Below are 17,108 nucleotides of genomic sequence, written 5' to 3'. Positions count from 1 at the left end.
TAATCCTAACAAGGTCGACTAGGCTTTTTATCTTTCCAAGCTGAGTATATGCAGTACAATTAAACTGACTAGTAGCAAACTAGCCAATAGGCATATTGCAACTGGCTAATATCATCACTTCTACAGTGATTAGAAACTGCAGAGCTGTATATCAAACCTTAGTTGTTACTATTTCACCTTGCATCATAGATTTCTAAAGTGTTTCTGGATTTCTGTGCTCAACATGCACGGGGTAACATTTGTCTCAAGTGAACATAAGCCGATACATATTAAATCACTCATAACAAGTGGCCAAATAATAGGAATACAGAAGGTAACAACAATGGCGCTTAACCAAACCTCAGCAACATTGTGGCTGGTATCTTCAGAAATACTGCAAGCATCTCATACAGAAGGTCATATTCGTGCCTACAAAGTCTAAAGAGGCTATTAGTTAGGAGAGTTAATGGGAAGCAGACTAGCCATATAATGCAATGCCCTACAATTACCTCAAACAACTGTTATCCAATTTAATCGAAGAAGGAAAAACTGCCTAAAAACTATAATCCTCTGCAATTGCTGACGATGATGAAAGATTGTCCACAAGTGGCATGGTAAGATAATTAATAAATATGATAACCACAGATTCAATTTGAGAAAGACGATTCTTTAGAAACGAAGACCAAGGAAAGACCCAGTAGTGGCTTCAGTGTGCTACAGTATACTCTTGTAGTACACCAAAGCAATCAACAAGAGCTGAAAAGAGCTGGGTCCCCGGGTGCTTTTTCTTAATTGGTCAAGGTAGTTTTTCATTAAATAATACAACTATGTTTCCTAACATTGAAAGATTTCAAAAGTTAACATATAGTCTACCTCTCTTCCCAGATCATAATGAGTATTTTCTATGATTTGTTCCATGAAGAACAGGGTCTAGACTGATTTGTATATAGCTGGGTATGAACTGGGGCGGCGAAGTGAGCTAAAGAACGATGATGGATCAACTCAGATCTGTGACTGGGAGTGAGCGTCTGAAAAGTTTCAGCGATCCGTCCAACATCACCTTGTGTTTGCTTTCTTTGCCCTAAGTTGGCAGGGTATGCCCAGATGTGGGTCCCTTGCTCACTTTGCCACTGGCCTCAAGATAGCCTGGTTGATGAAGGGTGTTACCCCGAAACCGGCCCCAGGATGCTTGTTTCCGGTCCGGGGAAGACTTGGCAGTTCAGACTGGACTGTTCCCTTGAGGAACAGTGTCAAGACTGATTTGCATATGGCTGGGTCTTAACACAGGTGTAGTGAGCTAAAAAACGATGATGGTTCAACCCAGACCTGTGACTGGAAGTGAGTGTCTGAAAAGTTTCAGCGCTCCATCCATCATCTCCTTGTGTTTGCTATGATTTGTTCACAACATAGAAGTGTTAAAGAAGGTGGAGATGTTTTTCTACATTTTGCAATGCAAGACAGTTAAACAGTTGGCACCTTATATTCAGTTATTTCACCAATAAACAAAGCATTCCCTAATCAGCACTGGACACCAGGTAAATGAAGTAAACAAGCACAAGAAACAATCAACAAATACCATTGCTTAAGAACCACTGCTGCAGACACATATTATGTTTACAACCACAGAGTGAACACTACAGACCTATACCTAACCTCCCTCTCCTTCCCAAATGTATTGGAAGATGTGTGCATTCACAACTTAACAACCACTTTTAAAATTTTAGCCTACCTGACACCTTTCAATCTGGGTTCAGGAAAGGCTGCAGTATGTAAACTGAAATCCTGGCCATTACTGATGACATACACAGATCTCTAGATAATGGTGAGGCCTGCATCTTAATCCTCCTGGGCCTCTCAGTGGCCTTTGATACGGTTAACCACAACATTCTCCTAAACACCCTCTCACGGCATACAGGCATCAGTGGTTTGTCCTTCAGTGGTTTGCCTCATACCTGAACCAATGATCCCACTTCATCAAATTAAACAATTCCACCTCACAAGCAGTATCAGTCCTACAAGGTGTTCCCCATGGATGGATCAATCTTGTCCCTTGCCTTGTTCCACCTGTACATGGAACCCCTTACAGTCATCTTGAAACAGGCCAGAATTGCCTACCATCTCTATGTAGACGACACCCAACTGAAGGACTGGGTTTTTGCTAAGACCCAGCGGTGCCAGGGATAACACCTAAAACCTTCGTGGGTAACCTGTTCCGGCGTACAAATGACAGAGACACGGGACACTTCCTTCGGCGTCAAAGATTCGAGGTTTATTACTGCAGGGAACACAGAAGTCACAAGATGTACAACATGTGTAGGTTCGAGGAGACTGCTTCAAATTGTGTCTGTGGATCGCTCTTCTTATACAGTTTTCAAGCATAGGATAACATGGTGCACAAAGGTTTACAACTTAGTTCCCATCGTAAAAGTCATAAATGGTCGCTTTCATGTATTCAGGGCCCGGAACATAACTACAGTAACATTTGGCGGTTCCCAACTGTAAAAGTACATCTTCCTACCATTAGTACATTCCAATCAGCAGTAAACGAATCAAGGAAGAGACAGAAACAGGTGCAGAGGAAGACGAAAACAGTGAACAGATCGAAAAGGGTGTAAAAGGGGTGGCGTCAAGAAACACGAGTTGCAGGCATCAAAGGGGACGTGCTTAATGAATGCACAACTGAGACAATAGAGCGGCACGGCAAGATGAGCCTCGAGCGGGGCCATCTGCCTTACAGTGCCATCCCCCTCATCATAAAGACACCTTCAAAGGAAACGTGTCTTCCGCAAGAGTTTGGGAATCCCAGGGTCGCGAAGCGGACAGCTTCCGTTCGCTGGCTACTTGAGGGCAAGAAAGAAAATGGATGCCGTATCTAAGATGGAACCCGTGGGCTCAGATGAAGAAACCCACGAAACAAATGAACGGTTCAGGTTAGCACAGCGTAAACGCGTACACCCACTAAACTCGTCATTTGCGGTTCATTGATACCAGACTCGACCATATTCGTGCAAGTCGAAAACACCACTTACAATTGTCACGGAACCTCACAACTCTACATCAAAAATCTCATCATCTAACAACATCCAGCAGCTGAACAATACTCTCTCCATGGCACAATCCTGCTTAACCAATAACCAGTTAAAGCTCAACCCCAACAAAACAAAACTCCTCTTTATCCAGCCAAAGGAAAGTCCTATCCTATCCATAACTGGATTTGCAACCTCAATGCATTAAACTGTAAACTATCCATCTCCAACTCTGTTCAGTTGCTAGGGATTACACTTGACAAAAACTTCAGCATGAAAGACTATATTAATGCTTCAGCAAAAATAGGCCTTGTACACGCTTAAACACCCAAAATAAATAAATAAATTAGATAATCAAGATCAAACCCTTCACCCCATTGACGACCTAAAGACTGTAATATAATCTCTAGTCCTCTCCAAGCTGGACTACTGTAATGCAACAATCCCTCCTACTCCAAAAAATCACCTTTTCCCTATGAAGTCTATGCTCAATGCTGTGGCTAGATTTCTTTCTGAAAAGAGGTGCTATGATCACATCACTCCCACACCTAAGAAACTAAACTGGCTACCAATTGAAGCAAGAACCATATTCAAAACAGAATGCATAAACCACAAAGCCCCTTATACTGAAAAACAAAGTTCCTCACAAACAACTATCAAAAGCTGGCCGAAAGAGGCCTCTGGGAAGCTCAAACACTCTACTCTAATTCCTCCCAAAATTAAGAAAGAAAAAAAAATCACTTGTTCGTTCTTTCTCTAGGAATGCACCTAGAATTTGGAATGCTTTACCACAGGAACTACTCAACAATTAATCATTGCTATACTTTATGAAAAACAAATTATTTCTTCTCAATAAATACTTGAATAAACCCTCCTATACACCATCCTAAAATAATTGACTTGCTTTTTATGAACTTTCATCCACCAAAGAGCCCGAGCATCACTACCTCTGGAAATAAGTGATCATTTAGTCCTCCAACCTCTGAAAAAGCCTACAATCTCTACCTCTGAAATTTATCAACCATCTATTCCACCCTGTATGCCTACTATTTTTCTTGTGTATTCCTCATAAATTATGTTTGCTCAGGGAGGAGCTACGACACCAACCAAGATGGCCGCATAGTCTCCCGTCTCCGCTGACCTCCGTCCTACGCTCTACTATCCTGCCACCTATCCTGATTTCCTGCCCCGGATCAGTGTGTGTGACCAGATTTGCACTCCGATGATGTGATCCCGGAGTTTCTCCGACATCTCGGAGCGGAGTAACGTCGAGGACTGATTTGAGGCCTAACCCAGCCGAGAAGCCGGGGTCTCGAGTGCTGGCCTAGCCGGGTCCGAGTTGAACAACAACGGACTGTTGAATGCGGTTGGGTCCGGTCTCTGGAACATTCGGAATTTTGGGATTGCTCTGCTACCATCTGCTGCCTGGTGCTCTATAGGAGGTGAGGTGACGAGTGACGCACGGTGCTGTGTTGCGGAGGTCCGGGACCGGGGGTCCGGCATCCATATCGCCGGTGCCCCTTGGATTGGAATCTCACTACGCGCTACTGCACGCTAACAGTCTGTCCCTCATGACTCATTCCTGCTCCGCCTAATCTTCCCCCGGAGAAGGCGCCTCTCCGCAGGGACCACCATGCCTGAGGAAAAATGGAGGCTGACGGAGCAGGCTCAAAATGGCCCGTCATTGCGGACGGTGCTGGAGGCCCTTGTGGCACTTCAGGAGACTGTTAAAGCTCAGACCTGCAGCCTGCTGTTGGCGGCGGATGGAATCAAAGGATTGAGACCGGATCCTGACTCGACGCCCGAGACCCGACGGCCAGCTCGCCTTTCGATTGATGCCCCGGTGGCGCACTTAGACCCGGCGCTGGAAGCTGTAGTTGCCCCTATCGCAGTGGAGCTACCCGAAAGTACTGTGCTTGGTGACTCATTTAATCCGTTGGAATCCCCGGTTTTGCAACTGTCGGAACATTTACATGCTGTTCCCACTTCGGTTCCTTTTAATTGGTACTGTGAACTGTTTTGACTGGGTCGAACCCCCTCCCCAGTCAGTCTATCAAGATGGCGGATGGGATAAAGCCTGGCTTCGGAGACGGGGAGGGGCATCTTTGGTGCCAGCCGACTAAATTGGGACCTGCCGTTCTTTTTTCATCTGTGGACCCCTGTTCTGCCAACTTCTGTGTACCGTTCGACATTTTGAGGACAGGGCTTTCTTCCACTTACGGACTCAGCGAATTTCATCGACGGGGCCAAGGCTGAGATTGTTGTCTGGGTTGTTCATTGTGGTATTATGGTTAACGGGATTGTTTTATTGAATTAACGGAGTCCGGGGCGGGGTTGGTTAGGACGGGGGTGAGAGACCGAGAGTGCGTTGAATAAAGCCCTCCTTCATTTCCCCTCTTCGGGTGGGGTTTAATTTCTTTCCCTTTTTTCCCTGTTTCTTCTATATTTCGGGTTTCGGTTCTTGGGCGACAGGCACGCTGCTAGGGGGGGTAGGCAGTAGTCATCTGCAGGGGTGCAGGGTGGGGGGCTGGGGGATGGGAGTTTTGTTTTTTCTTTGTTTCTATGGCCTTTTTTCTCTTCTTATCTTTCTTTGGCCTTTTCTTTTCCTTTTTTCCGGGTCAGTGTAGTGGGTTCATTGTTTGGTTCATCTCTGCTTTCACATCTGTGCCTCAACTCTCGCGATGTTTCGGGGCCACGGGGCGGGCGTAAATGTTGGCGCGAACCGTAATAGTATGCTTGTTTATCCGGGTGTCGTCTGCTTAAACGCCACTGACCTACATGAAAACGAATTAACTGTGGACACACTGCTATTTCGCTCGCCCCCACTTCATAGCTTGAGATATTGTATGGCACCTGATCCTTCTATCTTATATTATAAAATGAAACCTTTTGTATCCTGTTTCCAAATTGATATGTCTTCCAACCAGTACGCATTGTGGATGTAGCGACTATGCTCCCCGGGAGACTGGGTCTGAAGTTTTGATCGTAGTATTGTGTTGCAATTGCTTAGCGGCCAGCCCTTGGGGTTGTAGGCCCGTGTTTGTATCTGGTTGAAAATGTCAAATAAAGGTTTTCCAAAAAAAAAAATTATGTTTGTTCAAACTTTGTAAAGCACTCTGGTACCCTCGGGTCAAGTTTGCGCTACATAAAACTTAAAACATAAATAAAACACTTCGGAAGATTCATGAACCATCTTACAAATACACAAAGGTTGCTTTTGATTGATACAGATCACTGAACATTAATGGCGTAGGCCAGTATCTCACAGAACCTGGGGAACTAGAACAGTATATGCTAATGGTTGATTCAGTCGAGAAAGTTAGAATTGTTTCAGAACTTTTTACATTTGTCCTGATCGCTAGGTAAATCAATCAATGGTAGTCATATATCTTATACAACACTACACATATGTAAAAACAAAAGACAATACAACATATACCTTTACATACATAAATATGTGCCATATAACTACATAGAACACAATCCAAACGTTTAACATTCACAATATACATAGTAGTAAACACTTAATTCTGCATCCGTATAGACTTAGCATGTATATTAACACAGTTAGCTTTATTATTTAGCACCGATATGTGTAATACTAGTACGGAATGCCTGATCTGTACTTTGACGTTTCGACCCCTATTCACAGAGTGCAATTGTAAAACATCACCTTGGGTCTTCCCCAGTACTATGAATATATTTCAGAGTAGCCTGTATACATGGGCCTTTTGGTTGCTATAAAGAGGGGAGGGATTCTAATAGTCTCAGAAAATCCACCATATGTACCATGAAAATCCAAATCAGGTAAACTTATATATCACATTTTGAGTCTGTAACATCAGTCTTATTCTTGTTTGTGTTTGTATGGTATTCAATGTTGACTGTATGCCATTGATTGTTTTTCCTGGTGGAAGAAATTCTACATTTCTTAACAGAACTAACCATTAGCTTATACACTGTTGATTGATACAGAAGCACGGGTGTAAAAAGTACATTAAAAGTCTAGTTAAAACCAAACTATCGGAGGATTTATGTATTTTGGAATCGTCTATTTTAACTAGGTCTACACTACCAATATTTTCATCAACATGCATCTATACAAGTCAGCCACAAGACATTAATACTTATTTATGAACTAAAGTTCACCAGATATTAATATTTTAACGTACTTAATTGAAATTGGAATTGGTAGTACTTAAGTATTTCTGGAAATTAGTGTTTATTATGCTCACCAGACTTGCAACTGTCCACCAAATCATCTTCCAGAGCTACTATCATGGAGCGGGGAATGCACCCAACTGAGAGACGCTGAACCTAGCATCAAGAAAAGCATGAAGGAAAGTGCATCAAGAGAAAAATCCACCAACTACGAATAAGTATGGTAATACTGAAATAAATAGCAAAATGTCGGGTTGAAGTGCACACCTTTTTCAGGCTGCTTTGTAATTGAATCATTTTGGGTTGCGTGCATCCCGGAAACGTGGTCCGCCCTACGGCCACGTGAAAGTTCAAACCAATAGAACAGGAACGAAATCGCTCCCATTCCGAAAGCACTGTTGCATTGCAAGAAGTATAAGCCACAATTAATTTCCATTCGATCATTTTATTCTTGGTATTCCACTTTTTTAAATCTTTCAATTCGTTCTGTCACATGACAACTCAAGACTCTGATACCCAGAAGAGGCTGCAGCCTTTGGTCTTTCCAATACCAATGACCTAAGAGAACATCCACATCTCTGAAAAAGGCCATGTTCAATCACTGATCTTAGTCAAGATGGAACTTAATTCCAAACTGCAGCTATCTAGATTAAACCTTTGCTCTGGTGTTCATGGACCATGAGCTCCACACCTCCACCTTACTTGTAATAAGTATGTGGTCTTTAACCAACTCTTTTTTTTTTTACAATAGAACTATATGCACTGTTGCACACTTTCATTACTTCACATTAAAATTCAGTTATAACTGACAATACAAACAATGAATCTTCATATTATTTGAAAGAGAAAATGGGAAAAAGAGAAGAATTCTACACAATGTAGCAAATTATTGTCAAAAACAACCAAAATTTGCCAAGATTTTTGCTTGACGATTGTCTCATCCTTTTTAACTTTGTACTTGGTGTGTCAATTCAGTGGTGGCAGCCTTGGCAGCGTAGGACCTTAGGCATCCAGGAGGAGGCTGAAGAACGAGTTACTTACCTTCGATAACGATGTATCTGGTAGAGACATAGTCTAGCCGCAGATTCCTTAACTTAGAATATCCCCAGGCGCCAGACTGGATCCGGAAAATGTTCTGCAGCAGCACCTCTGCGTGCCCGGGGCGGCACCGCACGACTCCACCCTGACGTCGTCCACGGACATGACGTCAGCGGAGCCATATATGACCCTCCCGGCGCGCTGACGTCAGTTTTCATCTGAGAAACTTTTCCACGTCACAACGCGAAGCCACCACCAAAAACTGAGAATATGGGAACAGTGTGCCAAAATGATGAAAAAGAAAAAAGAAATTGGAAGGTGAAAACAGCACCATAAAGGACAGTGCCAGGCACCGGATGTTGAAAAGTAAAAAAAGGAAGAGCAGAACACTGCTTTTAAAAAGAAACCCCACAAGAGTGAAGGCCAAGTCACCTTTGGAGGGAAAGGAGGATGTGAAAAAACAGCCTCGCAGACTAAAGAAAGTTCACATCCATAATGTATAACTGTGAAGGACAACAAGTCCGGACACAGGATTAAGGAGAACTCCCCACAAGACGTAACCAGAAAGAGACGTCGTAACCCCAATAAAAGACCGATAGAATGAGGCAGAGCCAACAGACTTGAACCAATGGGTTGCCGGGGTGGTAAAAGACCCCAAGGAGATGGAGAAAGGGAGAGCTGGGTGGAGGGGAAAAACATGAATAGATTTTACACTGTACAATCCGGGCCGAGGGCTGGAAAGAACATATGAGCATACCGCCCAATCCAGAGAATGGGCAGAGTAGCAATGAAAATAGAATGAAGCATTCTGTGTCGAGAAGATGTTACCCTGCAGAAGGACAAGCCACCCAGAGGGAGGCGAGTATAGAAAGCCCAACCTGAAAGGAACTTGCAGAACGGGGAGGACGGGTGGGCATTAAGGAATCTGCGGCTAGACTATGTCTCTACCAGATACATCGTTACCGAAAGTAAGTAACTCGTTCATCTGATAGAGTCGTCTAGCCGCAGATTCCTTAACTAAGAATATATACCAAAGCCATACCCATCGAGGAAGCGGGTCTGCGACTGAACCCCACCAAGTTCCAGAGAGAACTTAGCTGTCAATAATGTGACTAAAACATTAGCGTCAACCAGGTGACGAAACACGGTGGGGACAGCAATGCTGGCGCAGTGAACACCAGACCATGAACTCTGAAGAGAGCGGAGAACAATGGGAGGCAAAAGTACCACAAGCCGTGCAAGAACAGCATGGTAACCCCCGTATATATACCAGGTCAGAGAAGAAAACACCTGTATACATATCGGGTCAGAGAAGAAAACACATATTAGACATGTAGGTGTTAAAAGGAAAGTTCATGAATTTGCAAGAAGTGGATTTGAACCCAGTACTTGAGAGATCCGCAGGATACAGCGTGCCGACTGTAAGTAAAACCCAGAGAGAGGACAACTGGTATGATAGAGTCAGCGCATACCGGCATGGTATGCACAACAGCGGCAAGAAGCACTGTTGAAACCTGCACCAGCTAAACATGTGACAGCATTGGCAGGAAGCCAACCAATGGCCAGATGGTGCCGTTAGTACTAGAACAGAAGACAAGCCAGAACATAGAAGACATAGAAGTCTCTAATCCGAAGGAAAGACTGAACAAAAAGTCCGAACACTAGGACAGAAGAAACCTGGTATGGAGCACCCCTGTGGTGTGTGGAACCTACGCCATACACACAGGCTACAGGAACGTTGCCACATATACGTGAAGTGACGAAACCCTAAACAGGGGATCCGCTCAATAATTACACTGCACCAGTGGGCGGAATAACAGTCAACAGTACTCCAAGGGGGGAAATGTGACCTCCCCTGATGCAGGGAAGAACAGAGACCACAATACTGGCAGTAAAGGATAGACAGAATGCTGTGAAAAAATTTACTCACAGTAAAGCCACTGAAAGAAGCAACCCTGGTTATTATTAGAGAGCAACTGGTGTGGAAACCATTACCAGTGCTACAAATGTGAAAAAGAACCCACACTCCAGGAAACATAGGGGGGTGGAGCACAGATACAGTGGCAACAAGTTATAGACTAGAGCCACTCAGTGAAGATGTAAGAATATGAACAGGGCAGTAGCGAGGAAACAGACTGTGCTTGAGCCAGAAGAAAAGACGTGAAGCACAACTTGTGTGCACCAATATGCGAGTATTCTCAGAATACAAAGGGACCTGCCCTCCAAGGGGCGCATGTCCACATGGTAGACAGGCAAGACGGCCACAGCAATGCCGTAAGAACGCGCCCGGAAAATACAGGCGTGACAAACCCCTTTGAAAAAAGGGCGGTGAAGGTCATCCCTACGGAGGCAGGAAGGAACTACGGACAACCGTAGACCACCAAAGGAACACCCTGAGAGAAACTAACCCTATGGGTCTCACGAGAGGAGACATCCTACAACAGACAATCACAGCAAATCTGCCTGGTAAGTAAGTGTAGCAATATAACTGCTAACAAAAACCCCACACAGGGTAAGGCACAACCCTACAAAAGAAGGGTCCTTCTTGAGCAAGCTCGTAGGCAGAGGCTCAAAAGAAAGGTAAACACAGCTAAACTAGCTGTAGCAGAACATGAAAATAACTGAACAGCCACACATCCCAGAACATCTGTAACCCACAAGGGATAACTGAAAAGAAAGTGACGGTACTGCCACACACCCAGGAACCCTCCATAAGTATTAAGACCTGGGAAGACAACCAAACATAGACAAGAGGCGCCCGACTGCCGAATCAGCATGGGCGTCACAAAGAGTGATCCCATCAAAAGGTAGATCCCTAAGTTACTCTTACACATGCTCTGGGAGGATGCCATTGCGCAACCACGCATGGAGGCGTATGACCACCGATCAGGCCATAGCCCTACCCACAGAGTCCTTGGTGTCCATGGCAGCCCTAATCGAAAACTGTGCCATATCATGGCCATCGCAGATTATGCGGGCCAGATCAGGACAAGAACGCTTCGCCAAGGAGGGGAGGAGCAGCTCTACAGTGTCCCATAGGGCATAAGTAGCCCGTGCAAACACACACACAGTGTTGAGGGACCTGAGTGCAGAGCTTGTAGATGCGAACACATCACAGCCACATGACTCTAACCACCTAGACTGCTGAGTGGGAGGATGCATTGGAACCAAAGCAGTAGAGAGAGCAGCCTGAAGCACAAGAACCCCTGCCCCAGGGTGGAGGGTCAAAGAGGCGGGGTCAGTGGGAGCTGGCCGATGGTGATGTGCCACAGCACGCTCCACAGAGTCCCCAGAAGAGGGCCTCGCCCATGTTCCAAGAAGGATGTCAAATAATGACTCCGCAAATGGTAAAAGTAGCTCCACGTCCCCCGCACCCTAGTGGAAAAGATCCAGCAAGGGTTCCGGAGGTCTAGACACAGAGGGCGGCTGCATCCGCAAAAGGTCGGCAGCCCTACAAATAGACCTGATGAACGTGCCACTTGCGTCAGTCGCCCCGCGAGGCAGTGACAGCAAGTCGTCCGTAGGTGACGGACGCAAGCTAAGCCGGCCCCCTAACAGAGACTCAGCAAAAGGATGAGCAGCCCAAGGCCCAACTTGTGCCTGCTCCGGAGAGCGTTGAAATAACTGAGGAAGTGGGGAATCCAAAGGAAGCCCTTCCTCCACCAATAAAGCCGGAGATGGCAACAGCGTCGAAAGGCGACGTCGAGTCAGCGTCAATAACCTCAGAAAGGGCCTCGACTGGCAGAGGGGAGCAAGCGTCGGCGAACTCCGAAGAGGCCTCGACCGCGAGAGTCTAGCCAGCGTCAACGACCTCAGAAAGGGTCTCGCCTGGCTGAGTGGAGCCAGCATCGGTGACATCCGAACAGGCCTTGACCGCTCGAGTCGAGCCTGCATCCACGACCTCTGGAAAGGCCTCAACCGTCCGAGTCGATCCGGCATCGACGACCCCCGAAAAAACCTCGCCTGTCTGAGTCGATCCAGTGTCGACGACCTCCGAAGAAACCTGGACTGTCCGAGTCGATCCGGTGGACGACCTGCAAAGAGGCCTCGACAATCCGGAGACGAACCGTCGAAGACTCAACATCTTCTGAGGTGGGAATCTGCGGAGAGAGAGTGCGCAGAATCGGTGGCAGAGAGAGCAGCCTAGGAGGGAGCCTCAGGAGCTGTGCTAGATGTCACGGGATGGCCCTCCGGCCTGTGTCCCGACGTTGCGGCGACTCAGGAGTCGGAATCAGGGCCCTCGGTCGGAGTCGAGGCGAAACCCGCTGGCGGAGACCCAACCATAGTCCCTACCCACCCCTGTGGGGCCCAAAGGCACGCCAGGGAGGGAGGACAAAGCCAGAAAAGACTGCAGGTCCCTGTAGTAGTCCTCCATCTGAGGCAGAGTCACCCCAGCACCAGGAAACGTGGGGGGGTACGCTGGGTCCGACTCCAGAGGATCCGAGTCCAGTATGGACCGTGAGCCAACACGATGTCGACGCAAAGTCAACGACCTCCGTGACTTCAATCTGTGCTTACCGGAGGTAGGTGGATGATGGCCCGGTCCTGGGACCTGCCCCGAAGAGGAACAGCCTTGTGCGCGTGCTTGTGGCGTGTGGACAGCCCCGGCAGAGAAGGAGACCTGCGTCGCGTGGGATCCATACGGGACATCCGGGCAGACAGTAATTTCATGCGGCGTACCCGCAAGGCTTTAGGCCGCAGTTGTCGGCAAGCGTCACACTCCACGGAGTCATGGTGCTCCCCCAAGCATCACATACAGATTTGGTGAGGGCCCGTCTCTGAAATTTGTTGGGAGCAGGACCGGCACCGCTTGAAGCCGGCAAAGGGCATCAACACACTGTTCCTCGATGCCCCAAGGGCGACGAAAAGGCCTGTAAATAACAAAACAGGCCAGAGGTATCGCTTTCCCGGATCTGCGTTAGATCGCGGAAAAGAAGAAAACTGACGTCAGCGCACCGGAAGGGGCATATATGGCTCCCCTGACATCATGTCGTGGACGACGTCAGGGCGGAGTCGTGCGGCACCGCCCCCGGCGCGCAGAGGTGCTGCTGCAGAAAATTTTCCGGATCCAGTCTGATGCCTGGGGATATTCTAAGTTAAGGAAATCTGCGGCTAGACGTCTATCAGATTAGCCAATACGTAGCAGGTCTTAATGCAGGGGACTAGCCTTCGAGAGATGGTCTGTTTCTGCACCGCTTTGCCCTTCTTATCCCAAAAAGATTCCCACAAATATCAGATTGTCCACCCAATGTGCTCTGATATGTTAAAGCCGAGTGCCCTTTGGGGTCCAAACAACAGAGTCTCTCTCTTCCTCTTTCGAGGGATGATACGCTGTAAAGAACATCCAACTGTGGTGGCTTTTCCAACATGAAAAGGCATCACCACCTTTGTTAGGAATGCAGCTCAGGTTCTCAACACCAGACTGTCCAGAAAAATGGTGTTATAGGGAGGCAGGACCAAAAGGGCCTGCAGCTCACTCACCGTCATGCAGATGTTAAAGCAACCAGGTAGTCTGTTTTAAGGATGAGTAGGCACAATGGAAAACAAGCATTGGTTCAAAAGGGGTAAACATTCGAAACGTGAGAACCAAGTGTAAGTCTCACTGTGGCATCACAAAGGGCTTAGGTGGAAATATGTTGTAAACGGTTTATAAAATGCATCACAAACGATGATTTGAAAAGGGAAGGTTGGCAGGGCAGACTAATAAAGGCAGGACGGCTCGATAAATAACCTTTAACTATAGTCAGAGCTAGTCCTTGCTGGGCTAAAAAATGCAATCAACAAGATATCCGACAGTTTTACCTGTACCGGGTCAACTGATTGTTACTGCACCAAACAATAAACTTGTCCAACCATTCAGCATGAGCAGGCTTTTTTGAAAGACACCTGGCTGCCAAGATAACATCAAATACAGGAGTTAGGTCAAAGTCAATCAACTGTTTTCAGTCAATCTCCAGGCATGGAGGTGCAGGTTGTGCAGGCCTGGGTACAGAACTCTGCCCTTCTATTGGGAGAGGAAATCCTCCTGAAGTGGCACCATGATCGGAGGATGGATGCTCAAGCTCAGAAGCTCCAAGCACCACACTCTCCTGACTAAATCTGGAGCCACTAGAATGAATTGGGCCCGGTCATTTCTGATATTCAGAACTCAGGGCAGTAGAGGTAGTGATGCAAAGGCAAATGGGAGTCCTACGCTTCACTCTACAGAATCAGTCTCCAAGAGACAGCCTGCTTGGGTACTCCCAAGGCAAAAGTGCTGAGATTGCGCATTCTCCGTGGTGGCGAAGAGATCGAGCTAGGCTTCTGCCCACTGTTGGAAGATGTCCTGGGCCACCTCTGTCAACATGGCAGTGTAAGCTACACACACAGGTTCAGACAATGGCAGGCCTGAGATGTTTATGGGCTACTTAAGTGGGTGGCACAAGCTGTGCTGCAGTCCCACTAGTAGCATTTAATTTACAGGCCCTAGGTACATGTAGTGCACTTTACTAGGGACTTATACGTACCTTAAATGTGCCAATTGTGGATGTATCAATCAAACAATGTTTAGGGGAGAGAGCACATGCCCTTTAGCACTGGTTAGCAGTCCAGGAAGGATAAGACTGGCACCCTCGATCTTATAGGATGGGCAGTGACCAACCCCATCACCTTTGTGAGCACCAGAGGGGCACTGGTATAGCCAAATGGGAGCACAGCAAACTGAATGCGTTTGTGGCCCATCGTGAATCGCTGGTCACGTCTATGGTTCTGGAGGACGGGGACGTGAAAATAAGTATCCTGCAAAACCAACCCCACCATCCAGTCTCCAGCGTGAATTGAAGCTGGGTCAGGGTGAGCATTTTGAATTTGTCCTTGCACAGAAAGGTATTGAGGGGGGTGAAGATCTAGAATACAACAGAGGCCTCCTTCTTCAGAACAGGAAAGTAGAAGGAACAATTCTCAGCCCCATGTTCTATGGCTGGTGCCCTCTCTATGGCTTCTTTGGACAGAAAAAGAACATATGGACCTCCAAGAAGTGGTCTGAAGTAGGCAACAGGTGCAGTGGGTTCAAAAGAAATGGCGGGGGATAGCCCCTTTAGATAATTTGCTGGATTCATTTGTCAGATGTGATTTGCTGCCACCCTTGCTGCAAATGGCTGATTCCTGCCTCCTACTGAGTAGCTGCGCACTAATAAGGGCATACTAGAGACGTTTGGAGGTTCTGGCCGTATGGGTGGAAGACTGGGATGAACTATTACCCTGGTGACCAGATTGTAGACCCTCTGGCCACGGTCCCAGTTTGAAAGCACTGGGAAGCCTGTTGTGTGGGCAGAGGAGCCTGGTGCTGCAGATAAAACTACCCCCCCAAATAGGATGAAAGTTTGGGGGGGGGGGGGCGGGGGGGTTGTTTGGCTGGAGCTGAAAGACCCAAGGTACGTGCTGTGACCCAGCGCTCTTTTTTAAATGTCATGGCCTGCTTCATTGATTTTATATAATGATCCAAAAGTATGGTATCTATTCTACTAGATTCATCTGTTACTAAATTACAATCAGGATCTCCATGTCTTACTATCTAATTCTTGTTAGCTGTCTCCTCCGTTGATAATTCTAATAGCTTATCCTTAAACTGCCTTTCCTCATACCATCTTTCCCCAGCGATAGCGGCATTCAGCATCATTGTACATGTCCTATGGGTGTTCTTGGCATTCTTTCATATTTTCAGCCCTCCAGTGTGTGCTTGGAAAAACAAGCATTTGCAATGCAATAGGTCTCACATTTGTGAGAGTTGGAGCTATTGGTATTGTAAATGACAATGCCTTTAATTAATTTGTTTTGAAAACCTGCAACCGGTGCATAAACACGCACTTTGTACGTATAGTCCTTGCTTACAAAAAGCAAGACTGGCAGTAAAACAGACTGCCAGCCTTGCTTTTTATAAGCAAGGATCAAGTACAAAGTGCTTGTTTACGCACATCTTGCAAGTTTTCAAACGCATAAATAAAAGGCATTGTCATTTACAATGCCAATAGCTCAAACTCTCGCAAATGTGAGACCTAGTGCATTGCAAGGGCTTGTTATTTTACGGTTTTAAAAACAACACATAAATAAAAGGCATTCTCACTTACAATGCCACTAGCTCAAACTTTCGTAAATGCGCGACCTGTTGGATTGCAAATGCATGTTGTCTCTCCGGCTCAGCAGTGTCTGTTGTTGATGGTGCAATTACCCAGTAGCTGCTGGTGATGGTACTTTCTGTATGTTAGATTCTGTTTCTCACATTCTGGTGTGCCTGCCGCTCATGGCAGAGTGTCCCAGTACAACTATAACATATGTGCCCTTGCTTTCTCTCTGGTGGCGATGGCACTTTCTCTCTTAGGTTTTGTTTATGACACTGTGTTGTGCCTGTCGCTGCTGACACAGAACCCCAGTACAGCTCTAATAGGTTACAGTGCTTCCTGTCTCGCTGATGGTGATAGGACTTGCTCTTTGTTCTTGTTTTGTTTCTCACACTGTAATGTATCTGTGGGTGATGAAACAGTGTCCCAGTACTATTACAGTTCTGTCTCTCTGCTGGTGCTATACTGCTTCTATTCGTTTTTGTTTCTCACACTTGTAATGTGCCTGTCGTTCATGGCACAGTGCCCCAATACTGTTTCTGTGTTGTTGTCTCACTGGTGGTGATGGGACCTTCTCTATGTTAGGTTTTGCTTTTCAAACTGTATTGTGGCGGTTGTTGATGACACAGAAACCCTAGGACAGCTCTAATACTCCTCCTGTCTCAATGGTCTTGGTAGGACTTGCTCTATGTTTTTGTTTCTCACACTGTCATGTGTCTGTTGGTGATGACAGAATTCCCAGTCCTGTTACACTTCTATGCGCCTCGCTGGAGATGATGGCACTTTCTGTATGTATTTTTACTTTTTA

General features: G+C 46.4%; 1 protein-coding gene across 1 annotated transcript in view; it reads right to left on the bottom strand.

The window, feature by feature from the left end:
* MCM9 (minichromosome maintenance 9 homologous recombination repair factor) overlaps positions 1 to 17,108 on the bottom strand; it is a 441,313-nt gene that overhangs the window by 340,615 nt on the left and 83,590 nt on the right. Inside the window, exon 4 of the mRNA XM_086926735.1 lies at positions 7,241 to 7,322. Coding sequence (XP_086782861.1) covers positions 7,241 to 7,322 — 82 coding nt within the window. The remainder of the gene's footprint in view (positions 1 to 7,240; positions 7,323 to 17,108) is intronic.

Source organism: Lissotriton vulgaris, chromosome 6 (assembly GCF_964263255.1).
Source record: "Lissotriton vulgaris chromosome 6, aLisVul1.2, whole genome shotgun sequence".
Classification (NCBI taxonomy): Eukaryota; Metazoa; Chordata; class Amphibia; order Caudata; family Salamandridae; genus Lissotriton; species Lissotriton vulgaris.
Note: the sequence above shows the minus strand (reverse complement) of the source record. Positions and strands in the feature narration are given on the sequence as shown.